At 41.2% G+C, this 25,852-nt stretch overlaps 1 protein-coding gene and 1 pseudogene across 1 annotated transcript in view; one reads left to right on the forward strand and one right to left on the reverse strand.

Moving 5' to 3' along the window:
- Positions 1 to 25,852, forward strand: part of mast2 (microtubule associated serine/threonine kinase 2) — a 168,121-nt gene that overhangs the window by 65,938 nt on the left and 76,331 nt on the right. Inside the window, 1 exon segment of the mRNA XM_064989129.1 lies at positions 20,235 to 20,326. Coding sequence (XP_064845201.1) covers positions 20,235 to 20,326 — 92 coding nt within the window.
- LOC135555188 (zinc finger BED domain-containing protein 4-like) lies at positions 10,654 to 11,974 on the reverse strand (annotated as a pseudogene).

Below are 25,852 nucleotides of genomic sequence, written 5' to 3' on the forward strand. Positions count from 1 at the left end.
ATTTTTTATTTTAGGATTTTTTCTTTATTAAATACACCGTCTTAAGTACTGCTGTGTCTGCCTCATCTTCTGGGTTCTGCTGTCTATTCGTGGCTCAGTTGGTTAAGTGACTGTTTCTCACTCCGGAGACCCAGGTTCGAAACCGGGTCCTGACAATTGTTTAGTGTGATGACAGATAGCTGTGTGACAGGGACACCTGGCCTGGTTGTGTGTGTGTCTCAGTGCTGTTAGCTGAGTCAATTGGGAGGGGGGCAGTAACACGGTATACTGTGTTGTGTTCGTGCACCGGCTCTGAGGAGTAGCTTGAGAGATGCTTGAGAGATGGGAATGTGTGCAAGAATGTTCTGTAACATGTCCAGACCTAGTCAGTGCTTCCTGAATGTCCCCGTGGAGCTCTCACCCTCTCTCTTTGAAACCTCTCTCTTTTTATCTCTCCACCTTCCTTCATCCCTCCTTCTATCTATGTGGGAGGAGATATGGGGCTCTCTCTGTGGGAGCAGATATGAATTATTCCTCTGACTCAATGAAGTGAAGGAGGGAGCCTCGCTGTGTCCAGGCCACCTGTCTCTGTCTGTGCATACGTCACTCATATTGTGTCTCTACATTGTATTTGTATCCCAGGGTGCGTGCGTTTGGTGTTTTAGCCAGCCTGTCATTGTATTCTGGGAGCCTTGCCATGGAATGTGCTGCTGTGTTACGTTAGGGATTGATTATTGTATCCTCCATCCTCTTTTTTTCTTCCTCTCTTCACCCTTTTCCCCTTGACCGTTTTTTCTAATGATCTTGTAGTCTTAGCTTCCTGGCTGTGAGGTATTTGTACAGTCATAGCGTAATCAATACCTGATTGAGGCAGTAGAGACCTTTTTATTGGGTACACCACCCCTTTCACCTAAGTGTTTGGCTCCTACAGACAGTGAGTCACGTGGCCGTGGCTTGCTACATAAAGCAAGCAGACAGGCATCGAGGCATACAGTTACTGTTCGATTGAACATTAGACTAGGCAATACTAGTGACCTAAGCGACTTTGAGCATGGTTTGACCAATGATGCTAGGTGCGCTGGTTCCAATATCTCAGAAACAGCCAGCCTCCTGGACTTTTCGCGCATGACAGTGTCCAGGGTTTACCGAGAAAGTTGCAATGAATAAAAAACATCCAGTCAGCAGCAGTCCTGTGGATCAAAGCATTGGAAAAGCATTCCTCATGAAGCTGGTTGAGAGAATGTCAAGAGTGGGCAAAGCTGTCATCAAGGCAAAGGGTGGCCACTTTCAAGAATCTCAAATATAAATCATATTTTGAATTGCTTAACACATTTTTGGTTACTACATGATTATTTCATAGTTTTAATGTTTTTACTGTTATTCTACAATGAAAATAAAATGTGTAAAAGAAAAACCCTTGAATGAATATGTGTCCAAACTTTTGACTGGTACTGTATGTATATATATATTTTTTTGTTGTTGATTTGTTTAACACTTTTATGGTTACTACATGATTCCATATGTGTTATTTCATAGTTGTAATGCCTTTACTATTATTCTACAATGTAGAAAATTGTAAAAATAAAGAAAAATCCTTGAATGAATATGTGTGTCCAAACTTTTGACTGGTACTATGTATACCAGTCAAATATATATATATGTATAAAAACCCGCCTAATACTTTTCTTTTGCAGAAAAAAAGTCTGATTTGGCTGTCGATACTGTTGTCCTGTGGCTAGAGAGAGAAATGTTGCAGGCTAGTCTGCCTCTAAATCCATCCATCTATCTCCCCTACCATTGTATACGCGGTACGCCAGACCCCATGCCTGCCAACTTTGGCCCCCACCCCCCTAGAAAACTTTGTCTGGTTGTTAATTTGGAGGCCCTTTTGCACTACTGTAAGTAGTGGAAAGGCTGCATCATACATGTAAGGCTATCAGAACCAGTGATGGGGATTCCGGTCTCTCTCTCAGGTGTGTCTGTCTCGGGTTGACTTCCTTCTAGCAGTGATGGTGATTCAGGTCGCTTTGTTGACTCCCTGTTAGTGTCTCTGTATAATTGCATTCTAGTGTTAGCCTAATTGGCTTGTCACATCAGCTGAGTGTAATTATGTTGTTTAACTCCTGATGTGTGGCGTCTACCCGCCTGCCTGCCTGTCGAACCCCCGGCCGGCCCCCTCATTGACCTGTCTGGTGAGACGATTAGAGCCGGTAATTACTTGTATAAAGACATTTATTAATTGAGATTTAACATTCAAATCTCATTTTACATTTCCAATTCCTCTCTCGTCTCTCTGTTTTGTGTGTAGGTGTGTATGTGTGGCAGGCTTTCCTTTAGGAAAATGTGGCGCCGGACATTTGAATTTAACGGACATTTGAGAATTTTACTGCACCCATGTGCATTGACAGAAATCCCATTTAGATTATGGTTATTCATCTTAACAGAACATGCAACTCGAGGATGCACAGCGATCGTCCTTCTTGCCCAAATCCGATGCGCACTTTGAAGATGTTAGAATAACTGCTACATTTACTTTTCCTTAGCCAACAAGATCAATGACGAACAGCAAAATCACTAGCCTATGTCAATCTAATATCCCCCATAAAAGTTGACGTAATCTATTGGTCCGCTTGTAATTCTGTGCAAGAAAGAAATAGCCTATTCCGAGCAGACTGTGGGACAGTTGTGGGGCGTTAGATCCCAAATTCATACAACCAGTAGACCTGGTCTACGTAAAACAATACTTTAAAAAGCAATGCGTCTGATACAACAGCTCTAAACTTGAATTTTATTCACATTATAAGTGTGCACAAGGCAGTAGGCTGCATGCGAATGTTCATCCATAATGCAATTACCGGGAAAACACCGTTGTAAAAAGCACACGAATCATGCGAGCAGTTTCATGTGACAGAGATGAAAATATCTGAAAGAAGGGAGATCTAAAGATGCAACAACTAGCATGGTTTGCTTATATGACTAGGATTGTGCCTTCGGCTACTGGGTAATGAAAGCAAGTTGATTTGAAAACCAATAGAACATAGACTACTGGTTTCAATGGCTCCAGTGGGTACGCGATCACCGACACTGGACTATTGGGGAGTGGGAAAACATTGCCTGGTCCAACAAATCCTGGCTCCTGTTGTGTCATGCTGATTGCAGTGTCAGGATTTGGCGTAAGCAGCATGAGTCCATGGCCCCATTCTGCCTTGTGTCAACGGTACAGGCTGGTGGCTGTGGTATAGCGGTGTGCAGAATGTTTTCCTGGCACACGTTAGGTCCCTTGATATCAACTGTGATTTGTTTCAGGAAACTAGGTGTATGTTGTGTGTCACTACTTCACAGGAGAGGCATTTGAACATAACAATGTTTTGGGCAGAATGCCTTCTGGAACATGCAAACTTTTATGTCCCTTAATAATAAACTTGTATGCCATCTGTAAATACGAATGAAAAAAAGAAGATGTTGGTTTAGCCACAGAAAAAGACAGGAACCTTCCGCTTGCCATGATTGGCTGAGATAATGGATGGGATGGACATGCCGAGAGATGAGTTCAGATCGATGAGTTCAGATCGATGAGTTCAGATCGCCATGTAGCACGTTTCTGTCTAGCATAAGCTGCCAAAAAGATAACACAGGAGGCTGATGTATAAAATACCTATCTCCGGATTACATCTTCAAACTAAGGGCAACAATGGCATCCGTGACAGAGGGAGAAATGTTCATCCATGTATACGGGTAAGAGAGTCTAGCTAGCTACATTTTCAGATATTGTACGTTTCTAATTTTGTCAGAAAGTAATTTTCGTTGCAAGTGAAATCATACTGTTAGCTAGCTAGCTAACGTTAGCTGGCTGGCTGGCTCTCTAGCTAATATTATCTGTATGATATTTGTAGGAATATTATTCGTATATCCGAGGCATTTGCATTGCTAGTTATAGCCTAATGTTAGCTAGCTAGATAACATTGAACCTAGCTAGTTGGTTAGCTTTATCTACCTGTAGATTCATACAGGGGAATAACATTATGAGTTGGGATTATGGTTCATTGTTTAGCTAGCTAGCTAGCTACATGTCTAAACAAAATACTAATTTCACTGTACTATTTACACCTTCTGTACCCTGTGCATGAAACTTTGATTGTTTTTGATATAGTGTGAAGAACAACATGATCTGCACCAAAGTCAAATTAGGATATAATGTTAGGCCCACGAGACAGTGTCCAAGTTTTAAAATTCTATGGTAGAATGCCCTGCTTTTATGTTGTCACACTCACAACTGTAAGCAATTTTCTGTAATTTGCTCGCCATTAATTAACTTGTAAATAATTATCTTATTGTGAGTTTATTTTCCTGTAATAATTAATATAAATTACCTAAAGTTAAGATGATGTCAGCTATATGATATGATTATTTGAACTGGCTAGCCAGCTAATATAACGTTAGATAGCTAGCTAACAAGCTAGAAATTAACCAAAACATTGTTCAGAAAGTTGTTTTTAGTTTCAGGTCTGCTAAATTAACATATACTAAATTAACTTTTAAACGGATGGGTTTATTGATGTTAAAATACACCTGTTATTTTGGACCACCAGGCTGCTAATATCTTTTTTGTGTTCATACTTTTTCATAACGTCAATGACAAGTTTGATGTCGGACGACAGGACGTCACTAGAGATTCATGGATAGGGGGGCCTGAGCATACTGGGCATACTCCCCCAGGATTTTTTTTAAAGCCCCCAAACACCTTTTCGTCATGTATTTTTTACAGTAACAACGGGTGTAAAATCTATCAAAATAAGGTTATTTTGCTCAAGGTTGGCTAAAAGTATACCTGTCACCTCTCATAGTTTGTGTTAGACACTGATCTAATATGACTTACTTAAATTCTATCCAAATAAAGAAATGAAAGTCCACTCTGGACGCATCAAAGTGTACCTCCTATTGTTAAAGGTGGCAAAGCGGTCAATGACACTATTGTGGCTTAGTGACCCAAGCACTTCACCCTCAATGGACATGGCTGCAAGACGTGCATCATCCAGAAAACGTATCATCATCCAGGAGGTTATGCACAGCAAGATTATCTTTGGGAGGACGTCCAGTCTCTCTTTTCCACGCAAGAAAGTTTCTGCCCACCAACATCTCTTCTGTTTTAACATCAATACCGTAGTGCTTGGCAAACTCAGTTAAGCATGATGTATCTAGGAAGTTGTTTTGAGTTGGGCCTGCATGCCTGTACGTATGCCTTTGAGCAGACCTGCATCTACAGTCGAGAATCACTGATCAAGCTCACAAACCGTCCTGTCCAAGCAGGGGGATCAACAACTCTGTTTTCATTGTTTGGGTACATGACAATTCTGTGCCTAAACCCAAGGAGGTCTCCACCACAAAATCTCTCATTTTCGTTTGATTGCGATTTCTTGCTGCATCTGCCTCTGGAATATTGTGAATTTCAGTGCTTTGGTTCTGTCATACGGTTCTGTGGCAAATGCATCGGTGTATTTGCCTATCAGTGCGTCACATACAGCTTGTTTACAGCTTGTTTCCTTTGGACCCACTCATGACACCTGCATTATCATAGGTCTGTGCAACACACTTTAGGCCTGCTACCCCTCTCATTTGGAGCTGCTGTTGCAACTTATTTGCTATGGATTGGGCATCAAATGACTTGATTTCTGCTAGTGCTAGTAAATGCTCCTTAACTGTCCCCTCTGTCACATACCTAACACATAGAGCCAACTGTTCAGACTGCCCATCCATGGCCTCATCTGCCATGATGGCATTACATTCCAGACTTTGACATCTCAGAGACTATGGTGTCTGTAATCTCTTGAGCGCAGCATTCGATCATGTCATTTTGAGATTCTGGAGAGAGATACGTTGCATTTGATTTAGTATTGTACCTTTGCAGGAAAGGGCCAAACTCCTTCAAAAGCTCCATACATTCAAGAAAGTTCCCTTTATTTGTGCTTCCACTAGATTCATCATTGGCAGGGAAAGAGAGCCCCTGTCCTCCTAGCAATATTACTAGCATGGGCAAATGTTAAAATCTGAGCAATGTTCCCATGATTGCTAGTTGCCTGGTATCTTTGCCATGCCACAACACTGTCTGTGTGTTTGTGCCATCTCATGTTTACCGAAGATGAACAAAGCTTTTTTTCCCCAATTTTTGCAGCCATTACTGACAAAATAATCAAATGTAATGTTTTTGCTCTACCCAATTGTATTTCTTACACCAGCAGTGCTGAAATGCCCTTTTCTGTGAACCAAAACTTTAGCGTGGTTAGCTATTCAGCTTCACATGTCTGGGCCCAGTGTCTTTGTCACCTAAATCGCTCTCATTTCTGGAAGGAGTTGCTGCAGCGTCTTGATTACTTTCGTTCTCTGGATCTGTTTGTTGTCCCTCCCTGTCTGGATCTGTTTGTTGTCCCTCCCTGTCTGGATCTGTTTGTTGTCCCTCCCTGTCTGGATCTGTTTGTTGTCCCTCCCTGTCTGGATCTGTTTGTTGTCCCTCCCTGTCTGGATCTGTTTGTTGTCCCTCCCTGTCTGGATCTGTTTGTTGTCCCTCCCTGTCTGGATCTGTTTGTCGTCCCTCTCTGTCTGGATCTGTTTGTTGTCCCTCTCTGTCTGGATCTGTTTGTTGTCCCTCTCTGTCTGGATCTGTTTGTTGTCCCTTTCTCTCTGGATCTGTTTGTTGTCCCTCCCTGTCTGGATCTGTTTGTTGTCCCTCCCTGTCTGGATCTGTTTGTTGTCCCTCCCTGTCTGGATCTGTTTGTTGTCCCTCCCTGTCTGGATCTGTTTGTTGTCCCTCTCTGTCTGGATCTGTTTGTTGTCCCTCTCTGTCTGGATCTGTTTCTTGTCCCTCTCTGTCTGGATCTGTTTGTTGTCCCTCTCTCTCTGGATCTGTTTCTTGTCCCTCTTTCTCTGGGCATGATTGCTCTCTCTCACTTACACAGCTCGCATGTTGATCTCTGCCTTGCACAGAAGCCTCTCTTTCTACACTCCCCTTTAAGATATCACGAGCATCATTTATTTATGCCTAACAAAAGTAAGACATATGCTGTCATATGCTGTACAAATTTAACTGAAAGCTTGAACATCTACTCGCTTTTCTTTTTTATCACTAACCTTCATCAGACATGCTCCCTCAACCCTGTCAGCCTCCAGATTATTTCCCTCATTCTTGTCTGCTGTGTTCTGACATGTATTGTTATTAAACTCATATTTACAATAACTCAAGGCTTAATAGGTGATTATTGAGTGTAATTTTTAATTTGTTTGTTTGAACTGGTAAAATCTTAATTTCTCACCGGATTGGCCTCCGGCAGAACTGCTGGCACTGCCTCTCTTGAAGAATTTCTGTATATCCATCTAACGTTAGTCGTTAGCTAGCCTACAGTTGAGAAATTCAGGATAATACAATGACATTGTGATCAACACTATGTCACCTTTTCTACACATGACCTACTTACAATTGTAATGGCCTACTGAATGAAAAGATATGTGCATTATGTTATGTCATCTGTCTCATTTATAGCCTGGCACAGATAGCAAAACTACATTAAATACAATGTTAATTAGATATCATCGCCACATAACTTGTGTCGAATTTAAAAGACACCGTTAACGTTACCGTTAGCTAGCTCGTAACATCAGTTACACTGTAACTTATAGGCAGCCTCACAGTAAAACGTTAACATATTGGTTACCAAAGTCTATAGTACTGAATAATCTCTCTCTGTCTGTTCTAACTCACCACAAATTCAAATCGTAGCCTATCTGCATGACTCCTTTCTGCCTTTTCCTGTCCGTTTACTGTTTGCTAACAGTCTCAAGCCACAGAAGTAGCTAACATTAACCAAAATGTGAGCTACAAGTAGACCTAACAGTCACTAGCAGTAGCAGCCTCCCCCACGTCTTAGTGCCCACCCGGTAAGAAGTTTAAGATGCGATGGAACGGTTGACAAAAAAAAAGAAATCACAGAGAAAATATATTGACTGATATATTGATTTATTTAGGGGGGGGGGGGGGGGGCTAATGAAGGCCTAGCGACATCCCTGTCAGATAACAATAGAATATTCATGATGTCACTTCGACAACTGTATACAGACATGTCGATAGTATAAACCAGCCTTTAGTCTTGGAGTCTTTGGTTGTACACTACCGTACTTGCTGTTTAGCACATGGCCTCATGTGAATCCTTAACGAGATGGGTGGGGCTTAAGAGGGTGTGAATGATGCTGAATGGGTATAGTCAAAGTGGAGCTCTCCAGTAGGTGTACCAAAACATTCAAGGGCCATTTTCTCAAACTTTCAAAGCAGAATCACTTTCCCATTGTTCCTCAACTGTAGTATATGATATATAATTTTAAAGTAGAGTCGCTGCTTTAATCCAATGTAAAAAGCACAATTTCAAATGTTGCTACTTAAGACTGAATCGAGCTGTCGGTCACAATTGAGCAACATTTCTTTGCCCCAAAGAATTCAGTCTGTTCTGGAGGCAAAGGGGTGTCCAACCCAGTACTGGATGTGTTTAAGCATGACCAGTCAAAAGGATTTATGACTTTAGAAAACATTCACACCACTTGGCTTTTCCCACATTTTGATGTGTTACAAAGTGGTATTAAAATTGAATGAATTCTACTTTTTTTGTCAACACTCTACACAAAATACTCTGTCAAAGTGGAAGATACATTCTAATGTTTAAACTTTTTTTTCTTTATATATTTGTATTAGATAAGTATTCATCCCCCTGAGTGATAACAGCTGTGAGTCTTTTAGGGTGTCTCTTAAGAGCTTTGTACATTATTTGCTCATTATTTATTTTTGTATTCTTCAAGCTCTGTCAAGTTAGTTGTTGATCATTGCTAGACAGCCATTTTCAAATCTTCCCATAGATTTTCAAGACGATTTACGTCAAAACTGTAACAAGGCATCTTGATAAGTAACTCCAGTGTATATTTGGCTTTGCATTTTTATTGTCCTGCTGAAAGGTGTACTTGTCTACCAGCGTCTTGGAAAGAGGACTGAACCAGGTTTTCCTCTAGGATTTTGTTAGTCCTTGCCGATGACAAGCATACCCATAACATGATGCAGCCACAACCATGCTTGAAAATATAAAGAGTGGTATTCAGTGATGTGTTGTGTTGGATTTGCCCGAAACATGATACTTTTTATTCAGGACAAAAAGTACATTTCTTTCCACATTTTGTGCAGTATTACTTTTGTGCCTTATTGAAAACAGGATGAACATTTTGAAATATTTTTATTCTGTACTGGCTTTCTTCTTTTCACTCCATCATTTAGGTTAGTATTGTGGAGTAACTATGTAGTTGATCCATCCTTAGTTTTCTCCTATCACAGCTATTTAACTCTGTAACTGGTTTAAAATCACCATTGGCCTCATGGTGAAATTCCTGAGTGGTTTTGTTCCTCTCTGTCAATTGAGTTAGGAAGGACACCTGTTTCTTTGTATGGAAAGCCTCCCTGGTCTTTGTTGTTGAATCTGTAATTGAAATTCACTGCCGAGGGACCTTACAGCAAATTGTTTGTGTGGGTTACAGAGATTCAAAAATCATGTTAAATATCCTTATTGCACACAGACTTTCCATTCAACTTATTATCGGACTTGGGAAGCACATTTTTACTCCTTTTTTGTTTTTCTCCCAGCGGCGGTTTTATTTTTCCGCTTTTCATTTTTTTTATTGGCCAATAGCCAGCTATTACCGGCTAACGGAAACCCTGGTGCGTGCGTATGCATGTGTGTACTGTGGCCAGTGGGTGTTTATTTGTATGCATCCAACGTAAGCAGCCAAGCTTGGGTAAGAATTCCTTCATGAGAAGCTGTGTGTTTGATAATTCTCTTACCATCTGTCGAGATGCACGCTCTGCAGTGTGAGCTGTCCTCTTTATGGAACCGTCAGACCCTCCTCCCTTTGACCTCTAACCTCTACTTGTCAGAGTGGTCAAGGGTCAATGCTTCTGGTCCAGGTAGACGGCATCATGGGATGTCTGAGAGGCCCAGTGGCAGCTGTATGGATGGACCTCTCTGGCCTCTCTCTGAGAGAGAGAGAGAGAGAGTGAGAGAACGAAAAAGATGGAGAGAACAAAGCACCAACAGAAAAGGCTAAATCCTAAAGCATAAATCAAATCAATTTAGTCTCAAATAAATAATGAAACATGTTCAATTTGGTTTAAATAATGCAAAATCACATTGTTGGAGAAGAAAGTAAAAGTGCAATATGTGCCATGTAAAAAGCAAACATTTAAGTTCCTTGCTCAGAACATGAGAACATATGACAGCTGGTGGTTCCTTTTAACATGAGTCTTCAATATTCCAAGTGAATAAGTTTTAGGTGGCAGTGCAGAAAGCAGAGCTTGTCTGCATGTTCCCCTGTCAGTCCGCTTATCATAAATGATCCCCACCTCACTGAACACTCTCTCACTTGGGACCGAAGAAGGTGGGGGACAGAGAAACTTCTTTGCCAGTGGAGCGAGTGTTTGAAGTCTGTCCTCATTCTGCTTCAGCCACTCCAAAGGCAAGCCACTCTTTCTGTCAGTGACAGGCTCTGTGAGGTAACGCTCCAACTCAATTTCAAAACTGCTCTTGACTTCAGCCCTGCGCTCTTGGCTTCCAAGGATTCTAGCGCAAAGGCTGTCAACCAGAATGGGTGGCTGATCTACCCAGACTCTTTGCCTCTTTGCACCTGGATCTGGGTCTCCTCTTCACTCGTCCCTTCTGCTGTGGCTCTGGGATTTGGTTTCCTTAGTAGGTCAGATCCCTCCTTCAGCCACTCTTTTGCTTTCTCTAGTGCTGTCCCTAAGGTGAAGGTGTAGCTCTTGTGACGTGGATCCAGGACAGTTGCCAGCACCAGGCACTTTGTCTCCTCGGCCTTGGAGAACCTCCTTGTCAGACTGTCCAACATGGTCTTCCGTAAAGTTTTGATGACTTGAGTAGAAGGACCCTCCTGCTGCAGCATCATTCCGCACCGACACACTGGGGATGATGCATTCGGCTGTAGAGTTGGAGTGGCTCATCTCCATTGTCACCTCCTCCGTAGGTGCAAGAAACTCAATTAGGTTAGAGACAATGTCCCACTGTGCAGCAGACAAACTGCCGATGTGTCCATATTCATCTGCATACACATTCAGTGCACGCCTCTGTTCAAAAATCCTCTGCAACATGTGTAGTGTTGAGTTCCAGCGAGTTTGAACTGCTTGGATGATGCTGTGTTTGGGATGGCCAAGCTCTTCTTGAATGGCCCTCAGCCTCTGTTTGGCCAGTACAGAGTGGTCCAAGTGAGTTGCAAAACCTCTTCAACATGGCAATAATGTCTAGCACACCTCTCTGACTGGATAGTCCATCATTGATTACAAGCTCTAGGGTGTGTGCACTGTAGCTGAAGTCTGGAAGCTCTGCCAGTGTCCTACCTTTCACCATGTTTGCCCCACTGTCCCTGAGGATTTCCCAGTATCCCAACATGGTCAAGAACATCTCTCTGATGTAGTTTCCTGTGTGTGATCCAGTCATAGTCTTGACATTCAGCACAACCTGCTTTCTTGTCCAGACATTGTCAAAGAAATGTCCAGTAAGGCTCATCAGGGACCCAGCAGTCAGTTGTGAATGCCATGTGTGGGGCGTTCACTGGGGTCACCAGATTCTTCACTTTCATCACAACTCTTTCATGTGTTTTATCTAGCATTTCTGTGTGATAATAATTTTTCATCTTTGATCCTGTACTGGGGTTCAGCACCACTGTGAATGGCTGGTTGTCAGTGGCAATCATCTCAATAATTGCTTTATCCATCTTCTTGGTCTTTGTCCTGCCATTTTGTTTGTGTATTAAAAAGTTGTACGATTGTAGCCTGCGATGTCTATCACTTTTTCATTGTGAAGAATTTTCCTTTGCTTTTTTCATCATTGCTTCCTTATGGGCTTTTGGATGGTTGTTCTTAAGGTGATTCCACAGGTTGGTGGTATGTTTTGGTTGCTGACCCCATGCTTACATCTTTATCACAAATAAGACACCTTGCTTTCCCTGGTGCCGATTCAATGTAATAGTCCCACACTGGTTGTCAGGATTTGGCCAGGGTTGTTCCGGGTTTTGGTCACTAGATGCCCCCATTGTCCTTTTTGACCTTATGTTTTTTCCCTTGTTCCCCATTATTATTTGCACCTGTGCCTCGTTTCCCTGATTGTATTTAAACCCTTAGTTTCCCTCAGTTCTGTGCTCTGTGTTTGTATGTTAGCACCCAGCCCTAGTGGTCTGTGTATTCTTGTCGATTCCGGTGGATGCTCTTGTGGAATTCTGTTTTTGTTTTTGAGTATCTCTTGAGGCTTTTTTGTGCTATTCCTACCACCTTTTGGATTTGCCATTTTTGTATTTAAGGACTTCTCCTTTTTACTTTATTAAATACACCGTCTTAAGTACTGCTGTGTCTGCCTCATCTTCTGGGTTCTGCTGACTATTCGTGGCTCAGTTGGTTAAGTGACTGTTTCTCACTCCGGAGACCCAGGTTCGTAACCGGGTCCTGACACTGGTGCTCTGCTTTTCTCTGCAATCTGTAAAATGAATAATATCATACATATTCTCATATTCTCTCAGCTCTCTGAAGTGACAAGGATACTGAAGACACAAATACTCTCAACTGTTTGAATAATAAGACTAGAGTTTAAGTTACCTGTGATGAATGTTGAAAACAAAAACTGTAATTTCTATATGCAGGAAATCCTATTTTAATAATAATCCCCATGACACCTTCCAGCAAAATTCCAGCAAAATCATTTATTCCATAGCATATTTTTAGATTCACTTCAAATAAGGTCTGTGTTTCGTGTAGGCTTACACCACCTTGACAATTTGATAACTCTGTAGATATCCATAGGACAAGGTAACTCTGATCAATATTGGCTAAATATATGTGAAGATAATTTTTTTGGTAGAGTGGATTTATGAAAATATGTTGACAAATATTACCTTATCCTAGTGAGATTTACACGAGTATCAAAACGCTGAGGCGGTTTAAGCCTGCAAGAAACACAGACCTTATTTGAAGTAGATCAAGATATTCTCTATGGAAGACATGAACGTAAAAATAAGGAAGGAACCCCTTTCAAGTTCAGCCGCAAGTTATTACAGGAATTATGACTCTCTATACCATTTGTATTTCATATACCTTTGACCTTTGGATGTTCTTATAGGAACTTTAGTATTGCCATCCTAATCTCGAGAGTTGATAGGCTTGAAGTCATAAACAGCTCTGTGCCTCAAGCATTGCTAAGAGCAGCTGGCAAAAGCAGTAAAGTGCTGTTTGAATGAATGCTTTACCAGCCTGCTGCTGCCTACCACCGCTCAGTCAGACTGCTCTATCAAATATCAAATCATAGACTTAGTTAATATATAACAAATACACAGAAATACGAGCCTTTGGTCATTAATATGGCCAAATCCGGAAACTATAATTTCGAAAACAAAACGTTTATTCTTTCAGTGAAATGGGTGGCAACCCTAAGTCTAAATATTGCTGTTACATTGCACAACCTTGAATGTTATGTCATAATTATGTAAAATTCTGGCAAATTAATTACAGTCTTTGTGAGGAAGAAATGGTCTTCACACAGTTCGCAACGAGCCAGGTGACCCGAACTGCTGCATATACCCTGACTCTGCTTGCACTGAACATAAGAGAAGTGACACAATTTCCCTAGTTAATATTGGTGTCCAAAAAGGCAGATAGATTGTAATGAAAACTTGAAATCGGCCCTAATTAATCGGCCAATGCCAATTAATCGGTCAAACTCTAGTAGCTCCTAGCTAAGACCTCCCACCTGCTTACAGAGGTAGGCAGGTTGGTACTGTTGATGTATTCGCAGTAGTTGGATGATCCCACCAAACTGGATGATTCCTTTCATCAAACATACTTATAACTTCTGGGACCTCACTCAGGAGAGAGAGAGATTTGTTTGACCTGAGACTTGGGCTTTATGATGAGTCTCTGTTAAACCTTTCCTGAGTGTATAACGCTTTGAAGTAGACTTTGAGCACACACACTCACACAATCCTATTTTCCTTAACCTAACTTAAATCTTAAACTCCTAAACCTAACCCCTTTCCCTAAAATAGCCTCTTTTCTTCTGGGGACTGGCAAAATGTCCCCACTTGTCCGCACACACACACACACACACACACACACACACACACACACACACACACACACACACACACACACACACACACACACACACACACACACACACACACACACACACACACACAAATCCCTCAGATGTATGTGTTCAAGGCTGCCATGTACTGTAGGGGTCATGAACACCAAAAATCTGAGGGGGCACAAAGTGCGTGATGAAGGCTGGGGGGTGGTCCAGAGGGGTGCTAGGTCCCCCGTTTGGAAGTTCGATAATTTAGAATTTTTCAAAAACCTGAAACAGCTTTTTCCTGCAATCTAGAGCCATAATCATTATGTTTAATTCTGCAGTGCCTTCAGGAAGTATGTATACCCCTTGACTTATTCCAAATGTTGTTGTTTTACAGCCTTTTTCTCTCTCACCCATCAACACACAATACCCCATAATGACAAAGTGAAAACATGTTTTTAGAAATGTCGGGAAATCTGGGTGATTGTAATTACAGAGCAACTTTCATTTCACGCCCCTGCCTGTCTCCCTCCACACAGCTGTTCTCTTACCATAACTCTGTTAATGTGCCAAGGCCTTGTTGTGGATTTGATTTGGTCCTGTTTTTCTCTCCACTAGACAGGATGTTGTTAAATATGTTTGCATGCGGTGGAGTGTTTCTCAAGTCTCTCTACTACCCCTCTGTTCTCTCCATCCTCCCGTCACACCCTTTGAGTAGCAAAGTGCATGCCCTGCCCACCTAAGGATCTGTCTTTTTCTATTTCCTGAGTTTGAGGGGTGCAAAATCCACTTGTCACTTAAATGTCGCTGGATTGATTGCTTTCATTGTACTCTTCAATTGCTCTTGCTTTTTTTCCCCGTCAACATTACGACCCCGGAAATGTTTGTAATGACCTGTCAAACACAACCCGGTAATGGCTGAAATGGGATCAATGGAATACATTGTTTTTCCGTTGCGTCTCTAAGAACGCTCAAGCTTTGTCTGGGATTCAGAGCCTCGGCTCGACACTTACATCACAAGAAAGAGAAGAAAGATTTGTGACATTGAAAAAAGTTATCATTTGATACTGTTGAAATATTTACAAATTTGAATCGCTGAAATGAAAGAAACCTCCAAAAAAGAACACTCAGATTATAGTGATATTATGTCTGATTTTGCAAATAGTGTAAAGTATGTATAGATAGGTATAATCACTGGCAATTTTAGCATGTAAATCTTGGTGGGACAAAACAAGATTTAATATTGGGGATGCATGCTAGCAAAGCCACTACACAACACTGAACAAAACATAATTGCACTATTAATTGCACTAAAACGGTACATAAAGCTGTCCCAACAGCAGTCCCAACAATTTACCACTGCTACACCTGGCTATCAGTGGAGACTTGTATGGCTGCTAAACAGTTCATTTTCTCTGCCAGGCGCCATTTTATCTGTGGCCAATGACCGTGAGCCTTCTTGGATGGGCACTTCTAATATAACTCTATGGCAGCACCTAAGGGGCTTGAATTTTAAGCTCTACCCTTAGACATGAGTTTTTATTTAATTTTTTTATTTCACCTTTATTTAACCAGGTAGGCTAGTTGAGAACAAGTTCTCATTTACAACTGCGACCTGGCCAAGATAAAGCATAGCAGTGTGAACAGACAACAACACAGAGTTACGCATGGAGTAAACAATAAACAAGTCAATAACACAGTAGGAAAAAAAGAGTCTATATACATTGTGTGCAAAAGGCATGAGGAGGAAGGCAAATAATTACAATTTAGCAGATTAACACTGGAGTGATAAATTATCAGATGATCATGTGCAAGTAGAGATACTGATGTGCAAAAGATCAGAAAAGTAAATAAATAAAAACAGTATGGGGATGTGGTAGGTAAATTGGATGGGCTATTTACAGATGGACTATGTACAGCTGCTGCGATCGGTTAGCTGCTCAGATAGCAGATGTTTAAAGTTGGTGAGGGAAATAAAAGTCTCCAACTTCAGCGATTTTTGCAATTTGTTCCAGTCACAGGCAGCAGAGAACTGGAAGGAAAGGTGGCCAAATGAGGTGTTGGCTTTAGGGATGATGAGTGAGATACACCTGCTGGAGCGCATGCTATGGGTTGGTGTTGCCATCGTGACCAGTGAACTGAGATAAGGCGGAGCTTTACCTAGCATGGACTTGTAGATGACCTGGAGCCAGTGGATCTGGCGACGAATATGTAGCGAGGGCCAGCCGACTAGAGCATACAGGTCGCAGTGGTGGGTGGTATAAGGTGCTTTAGTAACAAAACGGATGTCACTGTGATAAACTGCATCTAGTTTGCTGAGTAGAGTTTTGGAAGCTATTTTGTAGATGACATCGCCAAAGTCGAGGATTGGTAGGATAGTCAGTTTTACTAGGGTAAGTTTGGTGGCGTGAGTGAAGGAGGCTTTGTTGCGAAATAGAAAGCCGACTCTAGATTTGATTTTGGATTGGAGATCCAGTCTGGGATGAGTCTGGAAGGAGAGATTGGAGTCTGGAAGGAGAGTTTACTGTCTAGCCAGACACCTAGGTACTTATAGATGTCTACATATTCTAGGTCGGACCCATCCAGGGTGGTGATGCTAGTCGGGCGTGCGGGTGCAGGCAGCGAACGGTTGAAAAGCATGCCTTTGGTTTTACTAGCGTTTAAGAGCAGTTGGAGGCCATGGAAGGAGAGTGTGTATATATATATATACACAGTTGAAGTTGAACATTTACATACACCTTAGCCAAATAGATTTAAACTCAGTTTTTCACAATTCCTGACATTCTAGTAAAAATTCCCTGTTTTAGGATCACCACTTTATTTTAAGAATGTGAAATGTCAGAATAATAGTAGAGAGAATTAACTGACCTAACTGACCTAAGATTAAATGTCAGGAATTGTGAAAACCTGAGTTTCAATGTATTTGGCTAAGGTGTATGTAAACGTCCGACTTCAACTGTAGATGGGGTGAGGGGCGTGAACTTTCAAAGTTAGCATTTTCAATTGCTTGTTATAGCGCTACCATGTGGCCAATATGCATGGCTATGCATGAGAGTGTGTGGCCCTTGACCGTTTACAATCTTGCAAAGTTGCACCCTCCTGGACCTTACCATCTCACAGGAACTTTTATTTTTCACTAAATGAGCAGAAGGAAAATAAGAATTAACGACAACAAATACAATAGGGTTTCACCAGCTTTGTTGCTGAACCCCTAATAATAAAAAAAATTAAAATATAAAACGGAGACAAGGAAACACACTGTCTATATCAAGTCATACAGTTTGTGTCTCGACAATGATAGCTCTGTGTGCACATTTGAGCTCCAACCAGGAAGGCTCTCCTAACCAAAATCATGTTCAAACTAGAGGTCGACCGATTATGATTTTTCAATGCCGAAACCGATACCGATTATTGGACAACCAATTAAAGCCGATACCGAATAATCGGCCGATTTACAATTTTTTTTTTGTAATAATGACAATTACAACAATACTGAATGAACACTTATTTTAACTTAATATAATACATCAATAAAATCAATTTAGCCACAAATAAATAATGAAACATGTTCAATTTGGTTTAAAAAATGCAAAAACAAAGTGTTGGAGAAGAAAGTAAAAGTGCAATATATGCCACGTTTAAGCTAACGTTTAAGTTCCTTGCTCAGAACATGAGAACATATGAAAGCTGGTGGTTCCTTTTAACATGAGTCTTCAATATTCCCAGGTAAGAAGTTTTAGGTTGTAGTTGTTATAGGAATTATAGGACTATTTCTCTCTATACCATTTGTATTTTATTAACCTATTGGATATTCTTATAGGCACTTTAGTATTGCAAGTGTAACAGTATAGCTTCCGTCCCTCTCCTCGCTCCTACCTGGGATCGACCCAGGAACACAACGACAACAGCCACCCTCGAAGCAGCGTTACCCATGCAGAGCAAGGGAAACAACCACTCCAAGTCTCAGAGCTAGTGACGTTTGAAACGCTAACTAGCTAGCCATTTCACATTGGTTACACCAGCCTAATCTCGGGAGTTGATAGGCTTGAAGTCATAAACAACTGCTGGCAAATGCACGAAAGTGCTGTTTGAAAGAATGCTTACGAGCCTGCTGCTGCCTACCACCACTCAGTCAGACTGCTCTATCAAATCATAGACTTAGCTGTAACATGATAACACACAGAAATACAATCCTTAGGTCATTAATATGGCCGAATCCGGATACTATCATCTCGAAAACAAGACGTTTATTCTTTCAGTTAAATACGGAACCGTTCAGTATTTTATCTAACGGGTGGCATCCATAAGTCTAAATATTCCTGTTACATTGCACAACCTTCAATGTTATGTCATAATTACGCAAAATTCTGGCAAATTAGGCGGCCCAAACTGTTGCACTGACTCTGTGTGCAATGAACGCAAGAGAAGTGACACAATTTCACCTGGTTAATATTGCCTGCTAACCTGGATTTCTTTTAGCTAAATATGCAGGTTTAAAAATATCTACTTCTGTGTATTGATTTTAAGAAAGGCATTGATGTTTATGGTTAGGTACACATTGGAGCAACGATACGCACCGCATCGATTATATGCAACGCAGGACACGCTAGATAAACTAGTAATATCATCAACCATGTGTAGTTAACTAGTGATTATGATTGATTGATTGTTTTTATAATGTAAGTTTAATGCTAGCTAGCAACTTACCTTGGCTTACTGCATTCGCATAACAGGCAGTCTCCTCGTGGAGTGCAATGTAATCAGGTAGTTAGAGCGTTGGACTAGTTAACTGTAACGTTGCAAGATTGAATCCCACGAGCTGACAAGGTAAAATGATGTCGTTATGCCCCTGAAAGAGGCATTTAGGCCGACATTGAAAATAAGAATGTATTCTTAACTGACTTGCCTAGTTAAATAAAGATTAAATAAAAAAGAAACAATTGGCCAAATCGATGTCCAAAAAGATTTCCGATTGTTATGAAAACTTGAAATCGGCCCTAATTAATCGGCCATTCCGATTAATCGGTTGACCTCTAGTTCGAACCATCGTCTCCTCTTTCATCACCTCTCTTCTCCTCTTCAAACATGAAACTATCTTCTCTCCCCTTCTCTTTCATCTCATCTCTCCTCTTCTGTCCTCTCTTCTCCTCCTCTCTCCACTCCTATGCAGGCTCCCTGCTGTAGACCACCTGCTGTGAGATACAAACATTAAGCAGAGCTGACTGATGGCACTGTTAGTTTGCTGTGTGTGTGTGTGTGTATATACCTGTTTTGTATGCTTGTGTACTGAACATTAACGTCATCATCATTGCAGCAGTACTAGGCTAGCAGCTATTGTAGTAGTGCAAAGACGTCATTGAGCTCTGCAGGTGTTTTTATGTTGGGATTCTTACTGTGAACAGTTAATGGCTTATTATACTCATAAACACACACACTGACACACTGTCTTCACGGACAGACGGACAGACACACACACACACACACTGTCCTTTCTCTCTCACACACACACACACACACACACACACACACACACACACACACACACACACACACACACACACACACACACACACACACACACACACACACACACACACACACACACACACACACACACACACACACTCTCCTCAGTCAGTCACCTCACACAAATCCAATGCAGTGTACAGTTCTGATCAGTGGGCATTGAGTACTGTACAGGCTTCCAGCTGTAATGATTGGGTATTGAGAGAGAGAGAGAGAGAGATGAAAAGCTGCTGTGTGTGTGTGTGTGTGTGTGTGTGTGTGTGTGTGTGTGTGTGTGTGTGTGTGTGTGTGTGTGTGTGTGTGTGTGTGTGTGTGTGTGTGTGTGTGTGTGTGTGTGTGTGTGTGTGTGTGGAGCTGCGACACTGTTCCTTTAACTAGGTCTACTGTAACCCCTAATGTGCTTGAAGTGGAGAGTCTTAATAAAGCGACTTTTTCATTGATATGCGGACACTGGAAGAGTGAATGGCGTGTTGATAGAACACATTATGGGAATAAGCGTTCATCTGCTTCGGTATGTGTGTGTGTGTTGTTGTCGTTTTTAAGTGGCTCTTCTCTAAGTGTGTGTGTCTCCTTTCTCCCCAGCTGTCGGACCAGCAATAGGAAGAGCCTGATTGTGACATCCAGCACCTCTCCTACACTACCCAGACCACACTCACCACTACACGGACACCCAGGTAAGACACACACACACACACACACACACACACACACACACACACACACACACACACACACACACACACACACACACACACACACACACACACACACACACACACACACACACACACACACACACACACACACACACACACACACACACACACACACACAACCCTCATCAAATATGGAGCTTTTATATGGAGCAATTCATTATAACATAAACAAACAGCATGCTGTCTCTCTCTGGGGGTTTTCAGCAGAAAAGTCTACATGTGGTCCACCAGAAATACAGCAACACATCAGTGTTTTCTGTAAGTACATCGAGTAGCTAGCCAAATAGCAAAAGTAGCCAGCCAGGGAGTTCCAGGAAAGAAATTGCAGAACAAGCTCTATTTTGGTGGCCTCTGGCACATTCTGATGACTTGATTCCATCCAAAATACACAACTAAATCATTGAAAACATTAAAGGGATACTTCGGGACTTTTATCTGCTTCCATAGAGTCAGATTAACTCGTGGATACCATTTTTATGTCTCTGTGTCCAGTGTGAAGGAAGTTAGGGGTAGTTTTTCTAGCCAATGCTAACTAGCGTTAGTGCAATGACGGAAGTCTATGGGTATCTGCTAGCAAGAGCACTCCAAGAAATCGTTCACAAGTTACAATCGTTCAATCGTTCACAGGTTAAAATACATTTTTATTATACTGTAATATTGCTCTAAAAGTTGAATTTGAGGTTTTCTCCGAATCATCTCTTACTTCGGAAAACAATCCCACAACAGCGTCCCACAGTGGGGAAATAAAAATCCATGTTCACTCTTCATTTTCTTGTGGGTAAAAAATATTATAAACTTGTGGGTTAGTAGTATGGAGCTAGCTAGCAATTGCATTAGTATTCATCAAGATGACCAAGCTTTGTGTGGTAGCAGGGTGTACTGTAGCAGCACTTGCTATGCAAATGTGAGTATGCCTCTATGGCTATGCAAATGAAACACTTTGTAAAAAAGTGTAAAAAATGTATCCCACTTTGTAAAAACCACACAAAAAAACATGTGTAATTGATTCAATTACATTTTTATTCTATGAAGATTGTAATTGTGTCAATATGTTGTGAATATTTGTAGAAAACTCCTCACTGCTGTTTTCCAAACTAAAATGGGAAGTAGAACTTTGTGCGCACCAGTTTACCATGTACAGTAGGCTACAGATGTCTCACCGTGTGAGTCATCAAAATTACGATCTTGCGTTAGGGCCTTTCCGGCAGTCTTTGTGGTTTTTATGCGGGGAGCATGAATTGTACAATTGTAATCTAACAAAAAACAATGTAAAGTTGTAATTAGTTTATATACATCACCAACTATATAAATATCTGATAGGGTCCATGATCTGCTACCTTACCTCCCAGACAGGTAAAATTAGTTGTGGTATTGAGTAGAAAGATGACTTTACAATAAAAATGACTGAAAATGTATGAATTCAGTGTATTGTCAGATGTTTTGGATATTGTCTAGGTCAAGGCCTATATGATCAGGACTATTTACTAAGTAAGATGACCTTTTTTAAACATTAAACCTGTCTTCTCTTGAGATTAAAGTCATATTTAAAGTTTTACTGATATGAATTGCCACAAAAAAAAATGTTTTATTCAAATTATGAATTATATTGGCTCAGCTGCTGTGGACACATAGGGTAAGAAAGCCAATGTGTCCTTCTGTAATTTAAACCTTTAACAGTTTGGCATGTCAATCAATCACTGTGGGTGGGACTTTTTTGGGAAGGTTGTAGATTAGTAATCTAGTCAGAATAAATATTCCAGTCTTCTCGTTGACCCCCCCACCCCCACCCCGCCAGATTATGCACATCCACTTTTATACAATGTCAGGCACCCATCAATAGACCTACAGCTATGATTGAAGAATGAAGCAGGTGTTAAACAGGGGCTTTGCTACACAGAAAACAGTTGACTATTCCATTGTTGACACTTTCATCAAATCAGTAGGCCTATATCAATATATTTAATACGACCATATACCGTGCTTTCAGAAACTATTCAGACCTCTTGACTTTTTCCACATTTTGTCACAGCCCAAAACAATCTAAAAACCTGTTTTTGCTTTGTCATTATGAGGTATTGTGTGTAGATTGAGGGAGAACAAAAATGATTTAATCAATTTTAGAAAAAGGCTGTAACGTAACAAAATGTGGAAAAGGGGAAGGGGTCTGAATACTTTCCAAATGCACTGTAAGTATCATGACAGTTGCTTTTATAATTTTCTATCTGTTTTCTTGTATTATATTTTGGACCAGAATGGACCTCTCCACTACCTACTGTTCCTGCAGTGAGGATTCAACATCTTCATAGAATGTTTTCAGAATTTCTCTGCAGATAATCGCCAAAAAGCAGTAGTAGCCTACCAGAATGCAAATTAGGGAGACAAATGAACGGCTCTCTCACCGATGTGTTTGTATTTGTTAAGGATCCCCATTCGCTGCTACCAAGGCAGCAGCTACTCTTCCTGGGGTCCAGCAACATTAAGGCAGTTATATACAATTTAAAATCTGACATGACATTACACTTTCACAACACTACTATCACATATCTACAATCCAAAATCCCATGTGTACGTGTGTGTAGAGTGCGTGTCTTATCATGTGTATATGTGTCTGTGCCTGTGTGTGTGGGTCTCTTCACAGTCCCCGCTTGTTCCATTTAAAAAAATCTGATTCTACTGCTTGCGTCAGTTACTTGATGTGGAATAGAGTTCCATGTAGTCATGGCTCTATGTAGTACTGTGCTCCTCCCATAGTCTGTTCTTGACTTGGGGATTTTGAAGAGACTTTTGGTGGCATGTCTTGTGGGGTATGCATGGGTGTTCTAACTGTGTGTTAGTAGTTTAAACAGACCTCGGTGTATTCAGCATGTCAATACGTCTTACAAAAACAAGTAGTGATGAAGTCAATCTCTCCTCCACTTTGAGCCATGAGAGATTTACATGCATATTATTAATGTTAGCTGTCTGTGTACATTTAAGGGCCAGCCGTGCTGCCCTGTTCTGAGCCAATTGTAATTTTCCAAGGTCCTCTTTGTGGCACCTGACCACACGACTGAACAGTAGTTGTCACGACCGTCGTATGAATAATTGGACCACGGAGCAGCGTCAGTAGAGTTCCACATTTTAATGATAGTGAGACTTCCAAAACAACAAAGATATAACAATCGTGAAATACGTAGAGCACATAGGCACTCACACAAAACAATATCCCTCATCGCAGGTGGGAAAAAGGACACACAAAGTATGATCCCCAATTAGAGGGAACGATCATCAGCTGCCTCCAATTGGGAACCACACACACACACCAACATAGAAATGTAATACCTAGAAACCCCCCTCGTCACACCCTGACCTAAAACACCATAGAGAACCCCGAGGGCTCTCTATGGTCAAGGCGTGACAGTAGTCCAGGTGCTGCAAAACTAGAGCATGTAGGACCTGCCTTGTTGATAGTGTTGTTAAAAAGGCAGAGCAGCGCTTTATTATGGACAGACTTCTCCCCATCTTAGCTAATGTATCAACATGTTTTGACCATGGCAGTGGTCACCACAACTTGCTAGATTTCCACATTATTTCTCACAAGATTTAGTTGAGGTTTAGGGTTTAGTGAATGATTTGTCCCACATACAATGCTTTTAGTTTGAAATATTTAGGACTAACCTATTCCTTGCCACCCATTCTGAAATGAACTGCAAGTCTTAAGTTAAGTGTTGCAGGGATTTCACTCTCTGTAGTAGCTGACGTGCATAGTATTGTGTCCTCCGCATACATAGACACGCTGGCTTTACTCAATGCCTGTGGCATGTCGTTAGTCAAATTGAAAACTTAACACATACGCTTTTCCATCAGCAGACTATGATCGATAATGTCAAAAGCCTAATGTCAAAAGCCTAATGTCAAAAGCCTAATGTCAAAAGCCTAATGTCAAAAGCCGAAGTCTAACGTTTGGTTCCGTTCACCTAAAAAAATCAGGTTGTTCGTGATCAACCGGTCACTAGGTAACGTAAACTCACCCCATTCCGTACGAATGTGCGCAACATTCAAACGAGGCTACAAAGAAAACTAATGGGACTCTAGTGACTGTGTTGACGTCAAAATTAGGGGTGTGAACTAGGTTTCTATTCGAGCGTTGATCGACATGGTAATGGCTCCATAGTATTGGAGAGAAGTTGAAACAAACTGACCCTCCGTTACATCGTGACGTGTCATGTCGTAACGTACAGCACACATAAAGCAACTATTTCTGTTTTACAATCTCTCTCCACCAGGTGTAGCACTTCTCTCATCCTTTAAAAACAAGAAATGGACAGTGACTGGGGTAAGGGGGGATACCTAGTCATTTTTTTGCGTCATCATGGCATGCGATCATCATTCTCAAAGCCGCTGTTTACTTCTAAGATCACTTTAGCACCGCCCTAAAAACCCAATTCAAATTCGACACAAACCTTCAAACTCTTTATAGTGTTTTATTTACATTTTAGAGGCGATACGGTGACAAGTTGGACAGAGTGAAAAAAAAACAATTTTCCCACACAACCTCTCTCCTTCTCACTATCACGCATTAGTTTCGCTTCCCCACCCGCCATTTTTAAAAAGACCCGACGGGGCTCATTGCCTTCTTGAATCATGCAGAAACGGGCAGCGTTTAGGTCATGTAATTGATTCTGTTGGAAAGGGGGTGAAAAAGTGAGTGAGTTTACGTTAGGGTACACTGGCAAGTCTCGACATGGGCTTCGAATCCTAGGAAAATACTAACAAGATTACTTGTCTAGATGCGATACCATGGACATTTAACTATGTTGTATGATTTATGAATACCAAAGGTATATACAGTATATTGAACTTTATTAATTCAGGTCGACATATTTTATAAACTAAGCTGTTCGTTCGTCAATCAAAAAAACAGTAAATAGCCTATGCACCCTCTCTCCGTGGCTGGCTATAGGCCTATGAAACATGCAAAAGAAAACAAATGAATGTGCCACAAAACAATAACTAAGTGGCTTTCAACTCATCGTTACCACTTACATTACATGGGACGTGTAAATTCACTCACAGGAGACAATGAAGAAGCATCATGGTCTTCCCTCCTCCGTGAAAATAAATTTGACTGCAGCCAACCACAGCACACCAAATAACACAGGTACCGAGAGGCGGGACAGACAGCAGTGTTTCGATGTCATTGCTTGCTTTGTGACTGACAGGCGCCTGTCCTATCAATGGATCACTAGAAGATGCATATCGTTTGTTCTAGCGGGAGAAAGGCTAAATGAAAAGAAGCCTAGTTCATTTCTGAAGTGGAAAAAGTAGCCTGCTGACATTGAGTAGGGTGCCCAATCAAAAATGCATACTTTGATCATATGTTAATTGTGTAGATAATCCTCTGAGAAATCCAATGGTCCAAACCCTATGTCTCAATCATTATCCGTTCAAACGTTATTGGAGTTTTCACCTTTGTAGGACTAAGAATTAAGGTGACTAAGTTAA

Source organism: Oncorhynchus masou, chromosome 15 (assembly GCF_036934945.1).
Source record: "Oncorhynchus masou masou isolate Uvic2021 chromosome 15, UVic_Omas_1.1, whole genome shotgun sequence".
Taxonomy (NCBI): Eukaryota; Metazoa; Chordata; class Actinopteri; order Salmoniformes; family Salmonidae; genus Oncorhynchus; species Oncorhynchus masou.